Source organism: Oreochromis niloticus, linkage group LG4 (genome assembly GCF_001858045.2).
Source record: "Oreochromis niloticus isolate F11D_XX linkage group LG4, O_niloticus_UMD_NMBU, whole genome shotgun sequence".
In the NCBI taxonomy this organism is placed as follows: domain Eukaryota; kingdom Metazoa; phylum Chordata; class Actinopteri; order Cichliformes; family Cichlidae; genus Oreochromis; species Oreochromis niloticus.
The window spans coordinates 13,769,491-13,784,821 of NC_031969.2; the positions used below are offsets into that span (position 1 = coordinate 13,769,491).

The 15,331-nt window shown below is 39.9% G+C and overlaps 1 protein-coding gene and 1 long non-coding RNA gene across 3 annotated transcripts in view; one reads left to right on the forward strand and one right to left on the reverse strand.

Annotated features, from left to right (window-relative positions):
- Positions 1–11,435, forward strand: pecam1a (platelet and endothelial cell adhesion molecule 1a). Of its 2 annotated transcripts, XM_025906867.1 has the most exons (16): positions 1–179; positions 279–302; positions 1,137–1,430; positions 2,445–2,741; positions 2,832–3,095; positions 3,235–3,516; positions 4,186–4,485; positions 4,575–4,853; positions 6,882–7,014; positions 7,122–7,189; positions 7,439–7,492; positions 7,924–8,013; positions 8,095–8,151; positions 8,819–8,841; positions 8,927–9,000; positions 9,392–9,531. In XM_025906867.1, the coding sequence occupies exons 1-15, from the start codon at positions 128–130 to the stop codon at positions 8,957–8,959; spliced, it is 2,250 nt and encodes a 749-aa protein (XP_025762652.1). In that variant the 5' UTR covers positions 1–127; the 3' UTR covers positions 8,960–9,000; positions 9,392–9,531. The 2 variants fall into 2 exon arrangements, with proteins under 2 accessions (XP_025762652.1, XP_019213622.1); XM_019358077.1 differs by lacking the exon at positions 8,927–9,000 and having other exon boundaries at positions 9,392–11,435.
- Positions 11,126–15,331, reverse strand: part of LOC112846783 (uncharacterized) — a 13,447-nt gene continuing 9,241 nt past the window's right edge. The window contains exon 3 of the long non-coding RNA XR_003219937.1: positions 11,126–13,479. This is a non-coding gene — a long non-coding RNA (uncharacterized LOC112846783). The remainder of the gene's footprint in view (positions 13,480–15,331) is intronic.

A 15,331-nucleotide genomic window follows, 5' to 3' on the forward strand; every position in this document is an offset into this window, starting at 1 on the left:
TGCCTTCTGTTCACTCCACCTCTCCCTAAGTAAAAAGTCCTCCCTGGTCTGGCTGTGACTACCCTTTCTGGCCTCTGTCCTTGCAGATGTATTGTAGTCTTTCAGCGATAAACCACCTTCACCCAGGATGGGCTCCAGACCCCCCGGCCTGCTGTTTCTGACTAGCCTCCTACACATCTGTAAGAACCCAGACTAAGGATGAAGGATGTTAGTATATTATAAACAAAATCTCCTGATTTTCACCTGATTTTTTTTCTTCCACTCTGTGTGACTTACAGGGCATTGTGCTGGAGGACAGGGGTGTAAGTATAACTGCATTACACGCCTGATCTTATAATAACTAGTGCAGACTGTAGTAACAGTTACAGTCCTTTCTATATTTAACAAAAAAGCTATTTTTACACCAAAAGAAAAAGAAATTTGATTTGTCACAGGCGATGCTGGGCAATCTTTTATTCACCTTCAGTTTGAATAACATGACATTTGAAAGCTTTCAGAAGGCAATACAAATTTGAAATTTATTTTTCTTTTCTTTTAGTAACAAAATTCACCACCAGAACTCTTAACTAGGTGTCTATAAAGTTGCCACGATCTTAAAAGACCACCTTTCCTCTGAAATTAAGAAATAACACCGGTGTTTAAAAAATGTAATTGAATTCCAGTGTCTCTGAAGCGTCCTTATTAAAGTGGCATCTTGCTGATTTAAACTTTGAAAGTGCTGGTGTCATCATCATTCAAAGCTAGGCTGAGGGTTTGTTATTTACAGCAAGCCAGGTTTGTATTCAGAGAGTCATGTTTGTTGCACAGTTAGCCACTTTACATCCCAGAATCCAGATTAACAGCAATCGGCTACCGTAAGGATGTGGAGTAAGTGATTGTTTCCACTTCCACTGTGCTGTTGTCGTGGAGGGAAAGCAGAAGTTTGAATGAATCCACAGAGGGTCGGCACGGTTTACTGAGGTGCTTTCCTTCCTCCATCAGTTCCTCTGTACACCAGACTGATGAGCAGGAAGCACCTTTCCATAGTCTTAACCTGGCGCTTCAGCCACTGTAGGTCTTTTTTTAATGTCTGTTGATTATTTCTTTCCCATTCATCTTCTGTTTGTGTGTCTGTGTGTGATATTTGTGGACTACAGCATACACCATAGATACTGTTCTCCTCACAATCGAACCCAGGAACACAGTTCAGAGCGGGACAGCAGTGAGGCTACGCTGCCAGGTCAGCGTCAGTCACAGCAACATCCCTAACCTGATACACAGTTTCCAGCTCACACGGGACGATGTTCCTATCTACACCAAAAACGCCACAGAAGACACGGTCGAGTATGCGATCAACCCAGCCAGAGCTGCCGACTCTGGAAATTATGAATGTCGAGTCTCAGTCAAGAACAAGGCCAAAGCCAGCAACAGCCAGAAACTGGACGTGAAAGGTAGGCTACAGTTACATTTACAAGTAAAGGTCTGGACATTTTTATTTGGAAACTGTTTTTATAAAGCCACAAAATGCAATCAAAGCAGCTCTCAGCACAAACAAGGCAAACCATCTTTTGTTTGCACAAAATGTATTCATCAAGGAGAATCAGAGCAAACGGAGCGCCTAAATTATCAGATTTTCAGCGCAAAGAAAAAAAAAAGAGTGTACAAACGACAACAATTGTGGATGATCTCAGGATTTTTTCCGTGTTAAAAACAAATATCCTGCAGCGGTTGGGTCAATCAGCTTATCTCAGCATAATCAAGCTTTTAAAGTTTACTGAAGACAAAATTGAAAAGAAGGAAGGAAACTACAACAAGGAGGCAGCTGCAGTAAAGGCCTACTCCTAAGGAGGAAGCCCACGTCAGGCGGGAGCTGCCTGAACAGTGAGCCTATAAAAACTGACAGCTGTTTAGGGAAACTGCTGCACTTTCTACACATTTTATAGAAAATGAGTTCAACATCTGCATCTTGATTGTTTGATGTCACATATATCCAATATTTTGGCTAAAATTGAGTAAATTTTCTAATATTTCTGGATCTAACTACATAAGCACTATATTATTATATGTATTATTTGAACTATAATATGAAAAAAAATATGAATGATAGGTTCACATCTGTAGTAAGGTGGTTGTTTTGCTTTGTTTATTTTTTATTACTGTAAAAATAATAAGATATATACTCTAGACTTTTTTCAGTTTGTCACCAAATTTGTGAGCTGCAATCACACACTGGCTAATGAATGTCTTCCCTCAATTGTATTTTGGCAGTAGAGTTTCTCATGTGTAAGTGCATGCCTCATACCCCCTTTTCTTCCTGCCTGGCAGCTCCATCTTCAACATCCTTTGTCCGGTATACCCACCATCCCTCCTCTGCAGATACTCAAGCCTTCTCAGCCTTTCTTCACTAACTTTGTCCAACATTTCGAGAAACTAATATACTTAATATACCTGAATGTGCTTTTCAGGCTTGCAGACCCCCACTCTGCATTTGACTACTTTAACGCCCTATGAGAATGAGGAGTTTAAAGCCACCTGCAGTGCTCCAGAGGAGAAAGGACCCCTCATTTTCCAGTTTTACCTGAGATTTAGGACCGGATCCCCTAAGGTCATAAAGCAGCTGTCACAGGGGGGGAACTCATCAACGGCTACACTGAGACTGAGTCACATCGGAAACTGTATCCTCTACTGTGACTATGAAATCCGTTTGGTTTCCGGGAACCAAAAATCAAACAGTAGCAAAGAGGCTGAACTCATAGTCAAAGGTGAGTCGATCGAATATTGTTATGTCACAATGAAAAGCTCTGATTGCCTATGGAGGAGTGTGTCTGACTGTTCTGGATTTTGTCTTGTAGCACTCCACATCACCCCCGTCATAAATATACTTCCCTCCAATAATCTCTCTGAGGGTGACATAATTGAAGTGGTCTGCAGAGTTGTCACTCCTCCGAGCAACACTGAAGTGTTCTTGACAAAAGACAAAGTGATCCTCAAGCAGGTCAGAGCTGCAGCCCTGAGTCATAAGTTCACTGTACGAGAGGACGACTCTGGAGAGCTTGTGTGCAAAGCGGAGTGGGGCAGTGTGCAGAAAGAAACCTCTCAAAGAATCACAGTCAGATGTAAGCATCAATTACTCTGAATTTTTCAAACATAGCATCATTTTTTTTTTTTTATCAAATTAAATCAAATCAAAAATAATATATATGCACAGCATAAAGATTGTATGAATTCTTAATTTTTGCTCTCTAATCCCAACAGCGCTGTTTTCAAAGCCACAGCTGACTGTGGAGCCCACAGACGTAGTTGAAGGAGACCACTTCAAATTGACCTGCTCTGTTACCATTCATGATTCCAATGAGATTGAAAAGAAGACCATGCAGTACTCAATCTTCAAAGATAACACTGAAGTCGCAAATACTACCACATATTTTACTGTGGCACAACTTTCTGCAAGTGGCAACTACACCTGTAATGCCACGTCTCATTCTCTGACACGCACTATTGTGAAGGAGAGCCAAAAATATGTCGTTAAGGTCAAAGGTGAGTTTAATCCAACCGAAGTATTGTTGTTGGCACAATAAAGATGTGGGACATGTTTTACTTTGTTAGCCATGCATGTAATGTGTCAGCCTGTTGGTCCGTTTATTCTGTTGGTTTAGGCTTAAGTGTTACATTCAACATCTATTTAGAAGAAATTTGGAGACTTTTCTGTACCAACACCGAAAATTCTGTGAAAAAAAAATGACACCATTAGCCATTTTCACACATACACTGCCTGACACTACCCCACAGAGGTGCATCTAGGAATGCAAACACTTGGCTCAGTCAGATCACACTGACTGACCCTTTCTTAAACCAAACTGAGTATCATCTGTAGCGAGAACATGTGGGAATGAGACCCTGTCCTGGTCTATGCAACAGGTGAGAAACCTTCTCCTAAAATAGTGAGCGTGAGTGTGAAACAACTATCAGGTCTATTTTTGTATTGAAAAAAAAAAAAGCTCATGAAATTCCCATCATCCTCAACTGTACTTTGTGTTTTGTTTCAGATCACACTTGTTACTAACACACTATACAGTGATGGGGAACTAGCATAAGAGGATGAGCGTATTGGCATTTACCTGAAAGCCTTACAGTGCAGCATCAGAGTTCCCAGCATGGCTGCAGACTCACAGTCTGGTTTAATACTATCTTATTCTCCATTCCCAGTTCCTGTTTCAGAGCCTGTGCTGTCTGTGGTGGGAGGTACGTTGTTTCTGGGAAAGCCCTTCCTGTTGAGTTGTTACAGTCAGAGAGGCACTCTGCCCATCAATTACACCCTGTATCAACCTCGTATACCAAACGACGTAAAAGTTGTGAGCAAGCCTGGTGAAAAGGCTATCTTCAACCTCACATCCATCACCCAAATATCGGACATAAAAAACATTCTTTGCCATGCAACAAACAGTCGACTAAAGCCTCCCATGGCAGGAACAGGAGAGCAGCTACTGAAATGGTCCAACATCATAGGTTTGTTGGACTGATGACCATGAAATGAATAAAACTGATATAAAACATGTTGAACCCAAGTCTAACACACTTTTTTTTTCTCTGTGAAGAACCTGTGTCAAAACCACACTTGACCACTGAGCCCAGGATGGAGGACATCTCTGAGGGTTACAATATGACTCTTGTCTGCTCTGTTCAGAGTGGCAGTTTTCCCATTAACTTTACCTGGTACAGTACGAGAAAGGGTTTCCTTGATTACAAGATCTCCTGGAAACTGAAAGAATCTCACAGCATCAGCAATGTCAAAGGAGATCATGCTGGAGGATACTACTGTCAGTGCACAAACCCAGCTAACAAGACCAAGCGGAGTGCCATCATCATAATTGGAGGTGTGTGTTTTATCTTTAGTTAATAGCAATGTGTGTGTGTGTGTGTGTGTGTGTGTGTGTGTGTGTGTGTGTTAACATCAGCTGGACTTTAAAAATATGTGATGTTGAACAGTGAGGATATTCATGTTGTTATGAGTGCGCTCGCTTCCTCCTGCTTTATCAACAAGCAGCCAATTATAAGCAATAAAATTGTGAAGTTAACAGTATGGTTATTTTTAATTAATATATATTCCTCTCCATTAAAATGAGTCTTTTATTAATACGTCTTCAATTAAATTCAATACATTTTATTTATATAGTCCCAAATCTTAATTGTCGCCTCAAGACGGTTTATATTGCAAGGTATTGTAAGGTAGCTCCTCTACAATAATACAGAGAAAACTGCAACAATCAGATGATCCCTTGTCAGGAGGCAATAGCGGGAAGGAAAAACTCCCTTTTAACAGGAAGAAACCTCGAGCCGGAACAGGCTCAGAGAGGGGCAGTCATCTGCCTAGTTAGGGGTGAGGAAGACAGGACACAAGACATGCTGTGGAAAGATTAGTAATGACTAGTGAAAAGAGGTAAGTAAAGAAGAAACATGGTGTATCGTGGGAAACCCCGAGCAGTCTAAGCCTATTGCAGTGTAAAAAAGACAATAAACTCTATTTTTTTCTGAATTCAGAAGCAGGAAATTAGAAGTCATCTGGAACTTTATATGCATAAGATTTTCCTTCAGTTTAACTAACTGGAGGGTGTTATCTGGTTTCATGGATAGATAGAGTTGGGTATCATCTGTATACCAATGAAAATGCATGCTGTGCCTTTTAATAACACTGCCTTAAGAAAGCCTGTATAATGTCATTAGAATTACAGGCCTGACAGGACAAGCATGGAGATGAGTCAACTATCCGAGGCCATAAAAAGATCATTCTTAACTTTAACCAGTGTTCTTTACTTTCCTTCTTGTTATTGTGGAAACAATTCACCGTCATTCAATTCAATTCAGTTTTATTTATATAGGGCCAAATCACAACAGCAGTCGCCTCAGTATTTTTTTAATGTTTCCAATTGTATTTCAATTGTACATGCTATCATTGTTTTGACACTGAATACTGTGTTAGCTGTTTCTGGACACAGTTTGCTATGAAATACTTAAGAAATCTAAAATAGCTGCTGGAATTTCAATTCATTTACACTAAGAGCTTACTGTGCAAAGTTCTTATTCTACTCTTAAATTAATCTTAATTTCTTCTTCATGTTTATGTAAATAATAATCTAAAAATATCTAATAAATGACTACAAAGTTTGAACATATGGAGAAGTCAAAAATAATAAATGAATGCTTAAAATATTTTCACTGGGGATAAAATTAGTTACAGTGCTATGCAAGTCTTGAGCCACCTCTCATTTCTTTATGTTTTGCAAGGAAATGGGAAGTAGGTTCAATTATTTCCTAAAGATGTGCAAACATATATGGAAATACATTGTGTAAGGCAAAAGCAGAAGCAAAAGCAAATTTCCCACGCGTGGGACTAATAAAGGTTATCTTATCTTATCTTCTTGAAAGACATTCAAAGCTTAGGGCGTCCGGGATCATTATGCTGAAAAACAGAGCTGTTGCCAGTCAGAGGCTGTTCACACTGCATTACATGGTGGATCAAAATCTTTTCTGTGTTTCTGATGAGGCTTCAGCGAGCAGTAGATGGGTCAACTGAAATGTCAGCTCTTTCAGGTTATGTGTCGAGTCCTTTCTGGATTTTTTTCTGTTTACTAAAGACGTGAATTTCAGATACTTTTCTTCTGCTGTGCTCCAATTGTCCAGTTTCCTCATTTTTTTAAGGATAGGGTGCTAAACTTCACATCTGATATGAATATATAAATAAATAAATTGATCATACACTTGTACGTGCACTCAGGTGTGACATTTAAACAACTTTAAGCCAAAATGAGGTTTTGTGAGTACATTTTTATTGCTGTGTTTTATAACTAAGTAATAACTTTAGTAATCATACACGTATGTTTGTCTAATTCACATGTATTCTGCAGTGAAGATGGCTGGCTGGAAGAAAGGTCTTATTGCAGTCTTTTGCCTCCTCTTCCTAATGGCGATCGTCCTCTTTCTTTTCTACAAAAAACGTCTCCCCAAATTAAAGACAAGACGCACCGGCACCCTATCAGTGTAAGTAGCATTTCTCATGTTCTTATCAGTATCTTAAAAGTTAGTTACCAGGGTATGGTTCCCATACAGCCTCCTGTTGAACGGACTTTGTGTTCACTTTGTTTTAGGAAGGCAGCCAGCACCAAAGTAGGGCGACTGAGCCTCATCCAGGCAGAGGTCAACGAAGCCGCAAATGGTACAGCTCCTTACGCTGATGCAAGTGATTCATTCAGTTTTATCTATATAGCACCAAATCACAGTCTTCTCAAGGTGCTTTATTTTGTAAAGTAATAACTATACAATAATATAGAGAAAACACCAAGAATCCTAACGTAAAATTATGCTAAATATATATTAAACAAATGTTGTCTTGACTGATTTTGAAGTAGGAGAATTTATCAGTTTCATAACTGAGACATGTGCCATGTTTACCCTCCCTGTGCAGCAACTCCAGGCATGATGGGGAAAAGTATTTGGAGTGAACATGTATCAGGCTCTGGTAAGTACTTTTTTTATTGGTAGTATTGTCATGAAATCTCAAGAAGATTCAAAGATTCAAAGTCAACAATATTTTAATTCAAAAAGTTGGTTTCCCGTCAGATAAATCTAAAATCTGTCTAGTAAGTGTGCTCTTCTGGGCGTTTTTGTCTCTTATTAATCAGGAAACATCACACCCGGTGAGATAGAATGGTTAATCAATGTGTTTCTGATTTCGTTTAGACAAAAACTGAGGTCATTGGCATAAAAAAATAAGTTATACCACGTCAGCTACTCAGACATTGTTGACTTTTGTTTTTTAATGCTATTTTTGAAAAGGAAAATAGCAACAGAACACATCTTTGTCATTAAATACTGCAATTTTTTATATAAAAATAATGAAATATTGCAATATGCAAGTAATTTAAGTTTGCTCATTTCACTGTGTTGCAGAGTCTGATGATAACTGCAGTACAAACACTCCAGAAAAGCGAGAACCTCAGTACAGTGAGGTGCAGCTGAGACAGGCAGATCCCAGCAGAGGTGAGATTCTTTCTGAATTTTAATAGGTTGTGATTTGACTTTTAAAAGCTCAGTCTAAATATTATATCTGTTCCATGTCAGTTCCGGTGAAACAGGGCACAGACACAGTACACGGTGAAGTACGTAACTCCCAGCAAGGTATGATTAACATCCTGCTCTTCACACAGACCCCTTTTCTACAACACGATGAGAGAAATCAGGTCATTAGAAGAAAAAAGCGCTAGGAAACAGGATCAACCCCAACTGTAAACATCTGCATTGTTACTGAAAGAATGTACCATTAAAACAGAAGGGCCACTTCCTAGGTGTCCACTTCCTGCTTTCGTCAAAGAGTACTTCCTGTTGTTGCAACAGACTCATACAATGCTTGCATCTGTTAAGGCTAAGTAAGCAAAGTGCTTGATTGTTTGAAATGTATTGTCCATTGTTCAGTTCGGCTCCTAATAATATAATATTACTTAATGAGTGATACAGCACAATTCAGCTCAGTTTTATTTATATACCACTACATCCTAAGTTAATCTCAGGGTACTTTACATAATCAGAGTTAAGAACTTAATGTATTATATGAAGAAAGCAAATGATCTGGAGTGAAGGGTTTATGTGCATGTGTCTCAGGAAGCAGCTTGTCTAAAAAGACACGAGCTTATGAGAATGATCAGTATGAATGTGTCGGATGTGATAAGCTGCCTGTTTCCTGGGAATAGAGAGCTGTTCATGGGAGAGCTGGAAACTAAAACAGCCCTCATTTAATCTTCACATACCTTTTGTTTCCTGAGCTTGTCCTCTGGCTTTGTTTTTGCAGGTGTTCAAGAGGTGGCTGATGCTGTAAGTGTGAACACGTCATGCATACACATACTATCAAGAGCTGCGCGCACACACACACTCATGACTGTATTGTGTCTTTGCTCAGAGAAACATCTCACAGACAGAAACTGTACAATAAGTGGAAACCCAGTGGAGACACTTTTTATTGTTTGTAGACAGGTAACTAAAAGTGTTGCATTTCATGTAATATAAAACACTTTAACTTTTTATTGTCCTGCTGATAAAAAATCATAATGATTTGCAGGGAAAAATGTAGTAAAAGGCTCCAAATTTGCTCATCACATTGAGTTAACTCATTAGGAAGAGTAATATGATAGCAGCTCTCGAACCTCCTCCGTCCTTCTGGAGGAGCTCTCCAGAGTTTGTAGAAACAATCCTGATGAGTGCTGATGAGTCTCAGTGTCTCATGTTATCGCTGTATCAAGTGAGAAATAATAATCTTAATATGTAAAATCACTAAACAGTACCGTACTGTAGTAACCTTACAGTCAGCATTTAACTCAGTGAGCCAATGAAATTAATCGTTCATACAACCTTCGTGTTTCAACAGGCATCCGTGGAGTATGCAGAACTGAATCATGATACCAATCACCAAAGTGACCCCAGTGACCATGGTTACCACAGTGACCCCAGTAACCATGGTTACCACATCGCCAATGATGACCAGCCAAATGACAATAGCGTTAGCATTAACTGCGCTGACGACAGGGAATGAAACCCTGAGCAGATACCAGGCTCAACAAGAATATTTGCTCCTGTATTTATCCAGCATGTTCATGTGGCTCAGTCTTTGTGCTCATGTTTTTTATAATGCTTTGAAAAACAATCCACACTGTGCATGTGTTCTTGTTGGCTAAATACATGGTTTTGTTAAATAAGTCTGTCTATTTTTCTCTATTTTTTTTTAATGAAAGAAGAAAAGACATTCAGATGTGCATCTTTGGAACTGTAAAGATGTGTTTCTCATCAGCTGAGCAGGGTCCTTAAACTCTTCAGTAGTCTGGTTTGGAGTACATTCGGTCTTCACTGCTGTTTGCACATCAGTGATTTCAGCTTGAAGCACTAGAGGGCAGACTTCAGGCAGCAGCGCTGCATGGAAACTCAGTGCCATCTGGCTGTGATCAGCTTGAATGTGAGAGAGGGTTTCACTGTTGCCACCACATCATGAGATATCAGTTTCATTTTCCATTATCTAAGATTTAATTGGAATGATATAACATGAATCTATTCAAGGTCTCCATACAGCTGATATGCTTTTTCAGGTCAGTCATATTAACACTGTGTGAAGCTATGCAAATGCCCAAGGCTTTGTTGAGAGCACAGCAGAAACAAAGCATGCATGCAGTATGCATTGCGGTGTTTGGACTGTAGTATTTGGAAGAAGCTGTTACTTTATTTTTCACTCCTGGAAGAAAATAATGAGAGTCAATGTCAGTTCTGGAGCTACACCTGATTTTTGTTTCCGTTTTTGAAAGCGCAAACGAATTTATTAAAAACAGCAAAAGGAGTTAAAACATTAAAAAGTTTATATTTATTTAATCATAATTTACTGTGATTTGGGATGATATTACCAAAAGCCTTTTATTAATGGTATTAATAAATGGCATTATTAATTTATTACTTCATACCTGACATGATGGCTCTGCAACCAGATTAAACTGAGCATGTTATGTTTCTCCTTGTTTTCTGTTATCAAGGCTGTTACAATGGTAGTTGCTCTTATTAAACACGACCAAAGTTTGAAATAATGAGGCCAGTGTATGTTCAAGTAATCCCTTTATCCTACAGCTCAGGCTTCAGACTGCCAATCAAAAGAAAGCTGGATTACAGAGAGGGTCAAGGGAGCTAAAACATCTTCAAGTGAGAGACTGCACCAAGGCAGGTCCCCTTTAAAGGCACAGTCAGATATTTATTGAAGTTATTAATTAGAAAAAAGGATACTGTACTCATAAATATACACAGAATAGTGTCAAATTACATCTTCCAACAAACCGATATGTTCTTATAAAACTTATAATCAATATGTTTAATGTGGGGCAGGTTTGTGTTTTGTGGAAGCCACCATGTTCCTCCACCACATAAAATGTGCATATTATTAATCCTGAAATGATCAAGAACAGACATCTGTGAATTATTAATTAAACATGAATTCAATTTTAAATCCAAAACAAAACCTCACCAGTAAAAGTGCCTGCTATAGAAAGGATGTTTACTAGGATTCTGAAACCGAGACAGCTATAGATCTATTATTTCTTTCGTGGATGACAAAAGTTCCCTCTCCTCATTTTCACTTTATTCTGAAAGCCTGACACTTTGTAGATGAAAGGCTAACACCTGCTAGCTGAGCAAATTATAAATTTGAGAGCAGGGCGGCATACATTGGGTTCGCTTGGTTTGCTGCAACTCCTGTCGACAGTCTGGATTATGAGGCTCTGCTGTTTGACGCGAGGTTTTCCAGCAGACGCAGGAATCTGTTAAACCAACCAAGCTAACGCTGACAGCTTGCCACCAACTCAAACGATCTTTAATAACCATCCATCTGAAGCTTGCATGTCTACGACTGTGTTCAATAAGAAATAAAAAACTCTAAAGTCTCCTCCTCCATCACTTCAAAATTTGTTTATTGCTTCATGCATGTGTGCATATGCGACACCAGGGTGTGCCGATACACTGAATGATATGTGTGCCTCTTGGATTCTGCAGGATCCTCTGAGGCAAATAGAAATGTCTTCAAGCTCCGAGGTGCCAAAATGAAAGCCCACCTCTGCTCTGAGGATAGAGCAGTGCCTCAGTCGACCTGTGGTTTATTAATCAAGTTACTTAACCAGGAGGCTGAGCTTGACATGGGGGAACAGTGTATTCTGAGCCGCAGAGATCACGCCCTCTGGAACTGATACTGTGTTACATTAATATCAGAAGTGTGAGTTATACAGTATCATTAGAAATAAACTGGAGCTACTTTTGGCTGCTAGCTTATTCACAATGTCTCACCCCAGCGGGTAGCTCGGCATGTTTGATTCGGCAGTTTTTATGCCGGGTGCCCTTCCTGAAGCAGCCCCCACAGGGATTTGTGTCTCCTCCTCCTCTGAATTCATTTTTATTTATTTAGAGCTCAAGTCACCTTAAGGCAGACGCTATAATAATAGAGAGAAACCACAACAATCAAACAACCCTCTTTAAGCAAGCGCTTGGCAGCAGTGGGAAAGAAAAACTCCCTTTTAACAGGAAGAAACCTCCAGTAGAATCAGACTCAGGGAAGGGCGGCCATCCACCCCGACCGAGTTAAGCAAACGTGTAAACCACTACAGTATGGAGCCTCACAGCTGCTGGAATTTAATCAAACAGCAGACAGAGAACTTGACTTGTTTTTCGATACGTGAAAAGGCAAAACCTCAAAGTCACCATTACCCACTTTAATTAACCTGAGCATGTGCTAGAAGACAGTGTGCGAGTGCTTGGAGTGAATTCCTGCCGCTCATTTCAGTCACTGTGCACTTTGCCCAAGGATGGTCCTGCTCTGCCTTCAGATCCTAAACTGTATCAGGGGCAGCCTGAGGATTTACTACTGCTCCTAAAGTTATGATCTGTGAGCCCATGCGGTAACCTGACTGACCTTTTGGACTCCTATTAGAAGGAGGCATGTCGCACCACCCCCAGGGAGTAAAACAGTCACATGATCAAGACTTAAGGTGGACATCATGTGGCGGATAAGGAAAGGGGCTTGGCTATATGCATACATATGTCAGGAGTGATGGATTAGTCTAGCAGGCCCAGTACAGTCTTCTGTCTACTTTCTCTTACTGCTGCACGTACGTTGTTTGTGTCTCAGCCACGTAACCTGATCCGGCCCCCTCGTGTATCTGGAGCACGACTCTTGAACTGCCATTGGCTGCTGTGCTAATATTAGCATATTGCCCCCTGTGAAATGCATTCTGGGAATATCCTGTCTTTTCCTTGGCCTTATGGAGCCAGTGCTGTTTCTGGTCTTCAGATGAAGCGGTGAGGTCATCGTGTAGACCGCCGCTTCCTTCTTCCTGCAAAGGATCCCCAGCCATGGTGTAATTATTCTAAATGTGTCTTTATATATTTGCACTTCACAAACAATCTGCATGTCCTTTCTTTGATGTCTCTCCACTTTCCTCTCTCTCACTATTGTCACTGTCCAGTGAAGTTAAAATGCTCAGATAACTAAAAGAAAGGAGTATCTGTACCAGCAATCTTATTTCTCATCACCCTTGCAATCAGTAGTTAATATCACTCCCAAAAAACGTTGGGTAAACTTCATATACTTTTATAGTTTTACTTTTTCAGCTATAGTTCACATTCAGTCGGAATATTGAAGTGTATATGTATGTGTGGTTGAGCATATGTTTGACTTTGACTATGTCCACTTCTCTAATGTATGTTTTATTACCTTTGATCATAAGTTTGATCATTAATTAATTGTTTTTCTGTTACTTAACTACTTTGGTGTAGTATGAATGGCGATGGGAATGGAGTCGATATTGGTTGGAAAAGCTGCAATTTATGGCAATCCACCTAAAAGTTCAAAATCTGTGCACTCCTTCAAATTTCCCAAAGGTGGATTGGAGTCTTTGCCGGGCTGATTCTGGCCCCCATGCCTTCAGTTTGACACCCCTGTAATAAACAAAGTTAAAAAATAATCATCATCCTTTCAAAATGTCTATAAACACTGATATAACATTTTTATTGTGAATCTATTTATTTATCGCACAATAACTTGGTAGGAGTAGCAATGGCTATAACTGTTAAAGCATTAGATGTTGTTAAGAAGTGCCTAATTCATTGTGCTTTTACAAAAATTATTATTTACTCTATATATTCTGCCCTCACTACAAAAAACACACACCCAAATGATCATGCCTGCCTTAAAGGGCCAGCACACTATACTTTTTTTGTTCAGCACGCTCAGTAGTCAAGCATTTTTGGGTGAAGTGATGCATTTGTTGTGATTTTGAAGACCTTCATTGATATATGCAGATACATAGAGAGAGCTCATTTTCACATAGTGGCAATAATACACTCTTAAATAGAGTTATAAAGCAAGGATAGTTATGCAACTGCAAAAACTAAACACCTCTGCCCTTTTTAAGCTTCCTCTTAAATGACCTCGAGGTTACTTTTAGTAAAACCACAGCTCATTTAAACAAACACAGTACTTCTGGAGAAGAGCTTTATATGAGCTTTATAAGACTGATTCTCCATTGTCCTTCGTACGGAGAGTAAAGGTTACATTCAGTAAGTCCACCTGTTTGATGCCCTCCATCCTTAATCATTTAAGCTCTCCTAAATCCTGGAAATTAATTCTTCATAACCTTGTGGAACCTGGTCAGAAAAAGCAGAGGTTCACCGGACTGACGTCTTCTTCGCTGACCGTTTCCACTTTTAAACACACAGAGACTCGTTGTGCAATCGTGCATCAAAAGATTACACGTATGTATGGAGATTTTTTAACCTCTGACCTCCTTTTCCATGAATGCAGGCTTCAGCTAAGGTAACCCTATCCTCTCACAAACTGCTCCTGCTTCCATCTGTTCTCGGTCTGATCCCTCAGACTCTCTCTGTGCCCTGGACAGCTGCAGTGCCATGCTTTTAACTCTTTTGCAGGGAAGCATTCTTCACACAATGTCACAATGTCAGCAACAGCATCCCTCACTGACGTAGCAGCTTCATTATCAGATGCGTTATCCTTGATTCGGATGACATGCTGACTGCTTTTCTAAACAGTCCGTGAATTCTCTCCTGAGACTGTTTTCACAGCTCCATTATAGAAGCCTATAAATTTGGGCTACAAGAGAAAACATAAGTGTTTTCGTGGGCACATGCACAGTCAGTAGGAAACTTCTCTTAGCTTTGCTAACATTTGAACAAGGGAGAAGCTTTTGCATGCATGTACTATACTATGTGCAACTGATGCCACTTTGTTAGGTACATCTTTTCAGCTGGATATTTAACACAAAGATCTAATCAACCAATCATATGGCACCAACAAAGTGGAAGTGAGAATGGTGGACTGCTGTTCAGCCAATAGCGACTCAAATAATCAGAACACCATATTCCAAGGTATGCAGAAGAGCATCTCTGAACGTACAATACATGAAACCTTGAAGCAGCAGAAGACCACATCAGGTGCTAGCTAACAACAGGAAACTGCTGCTACATTCACACAGTATCACCAAATATGGACAACAGATGGGTGTGAAATTCTGCTGAGACACTCAATTGGTAGGGTCAGAATTTGGTATAAACAAAATGAAACCATGAATCCATCTTGTCTTGAGTCAATGGTTCAGGCTGCTGGTGGTGTAATGGTTGGGGATATTTTATTGGCACACTTTGGGCCTGTTAGTACCAACTGGGCATAATTTGATCACCACAGCCTACCTTAGTATTGTTGCTGCATTGTTGAGCACCTTTAAGATGTGGCGGGACAAGAGACGTCCAGCCGACAAATCAGCAGCCACCGTGT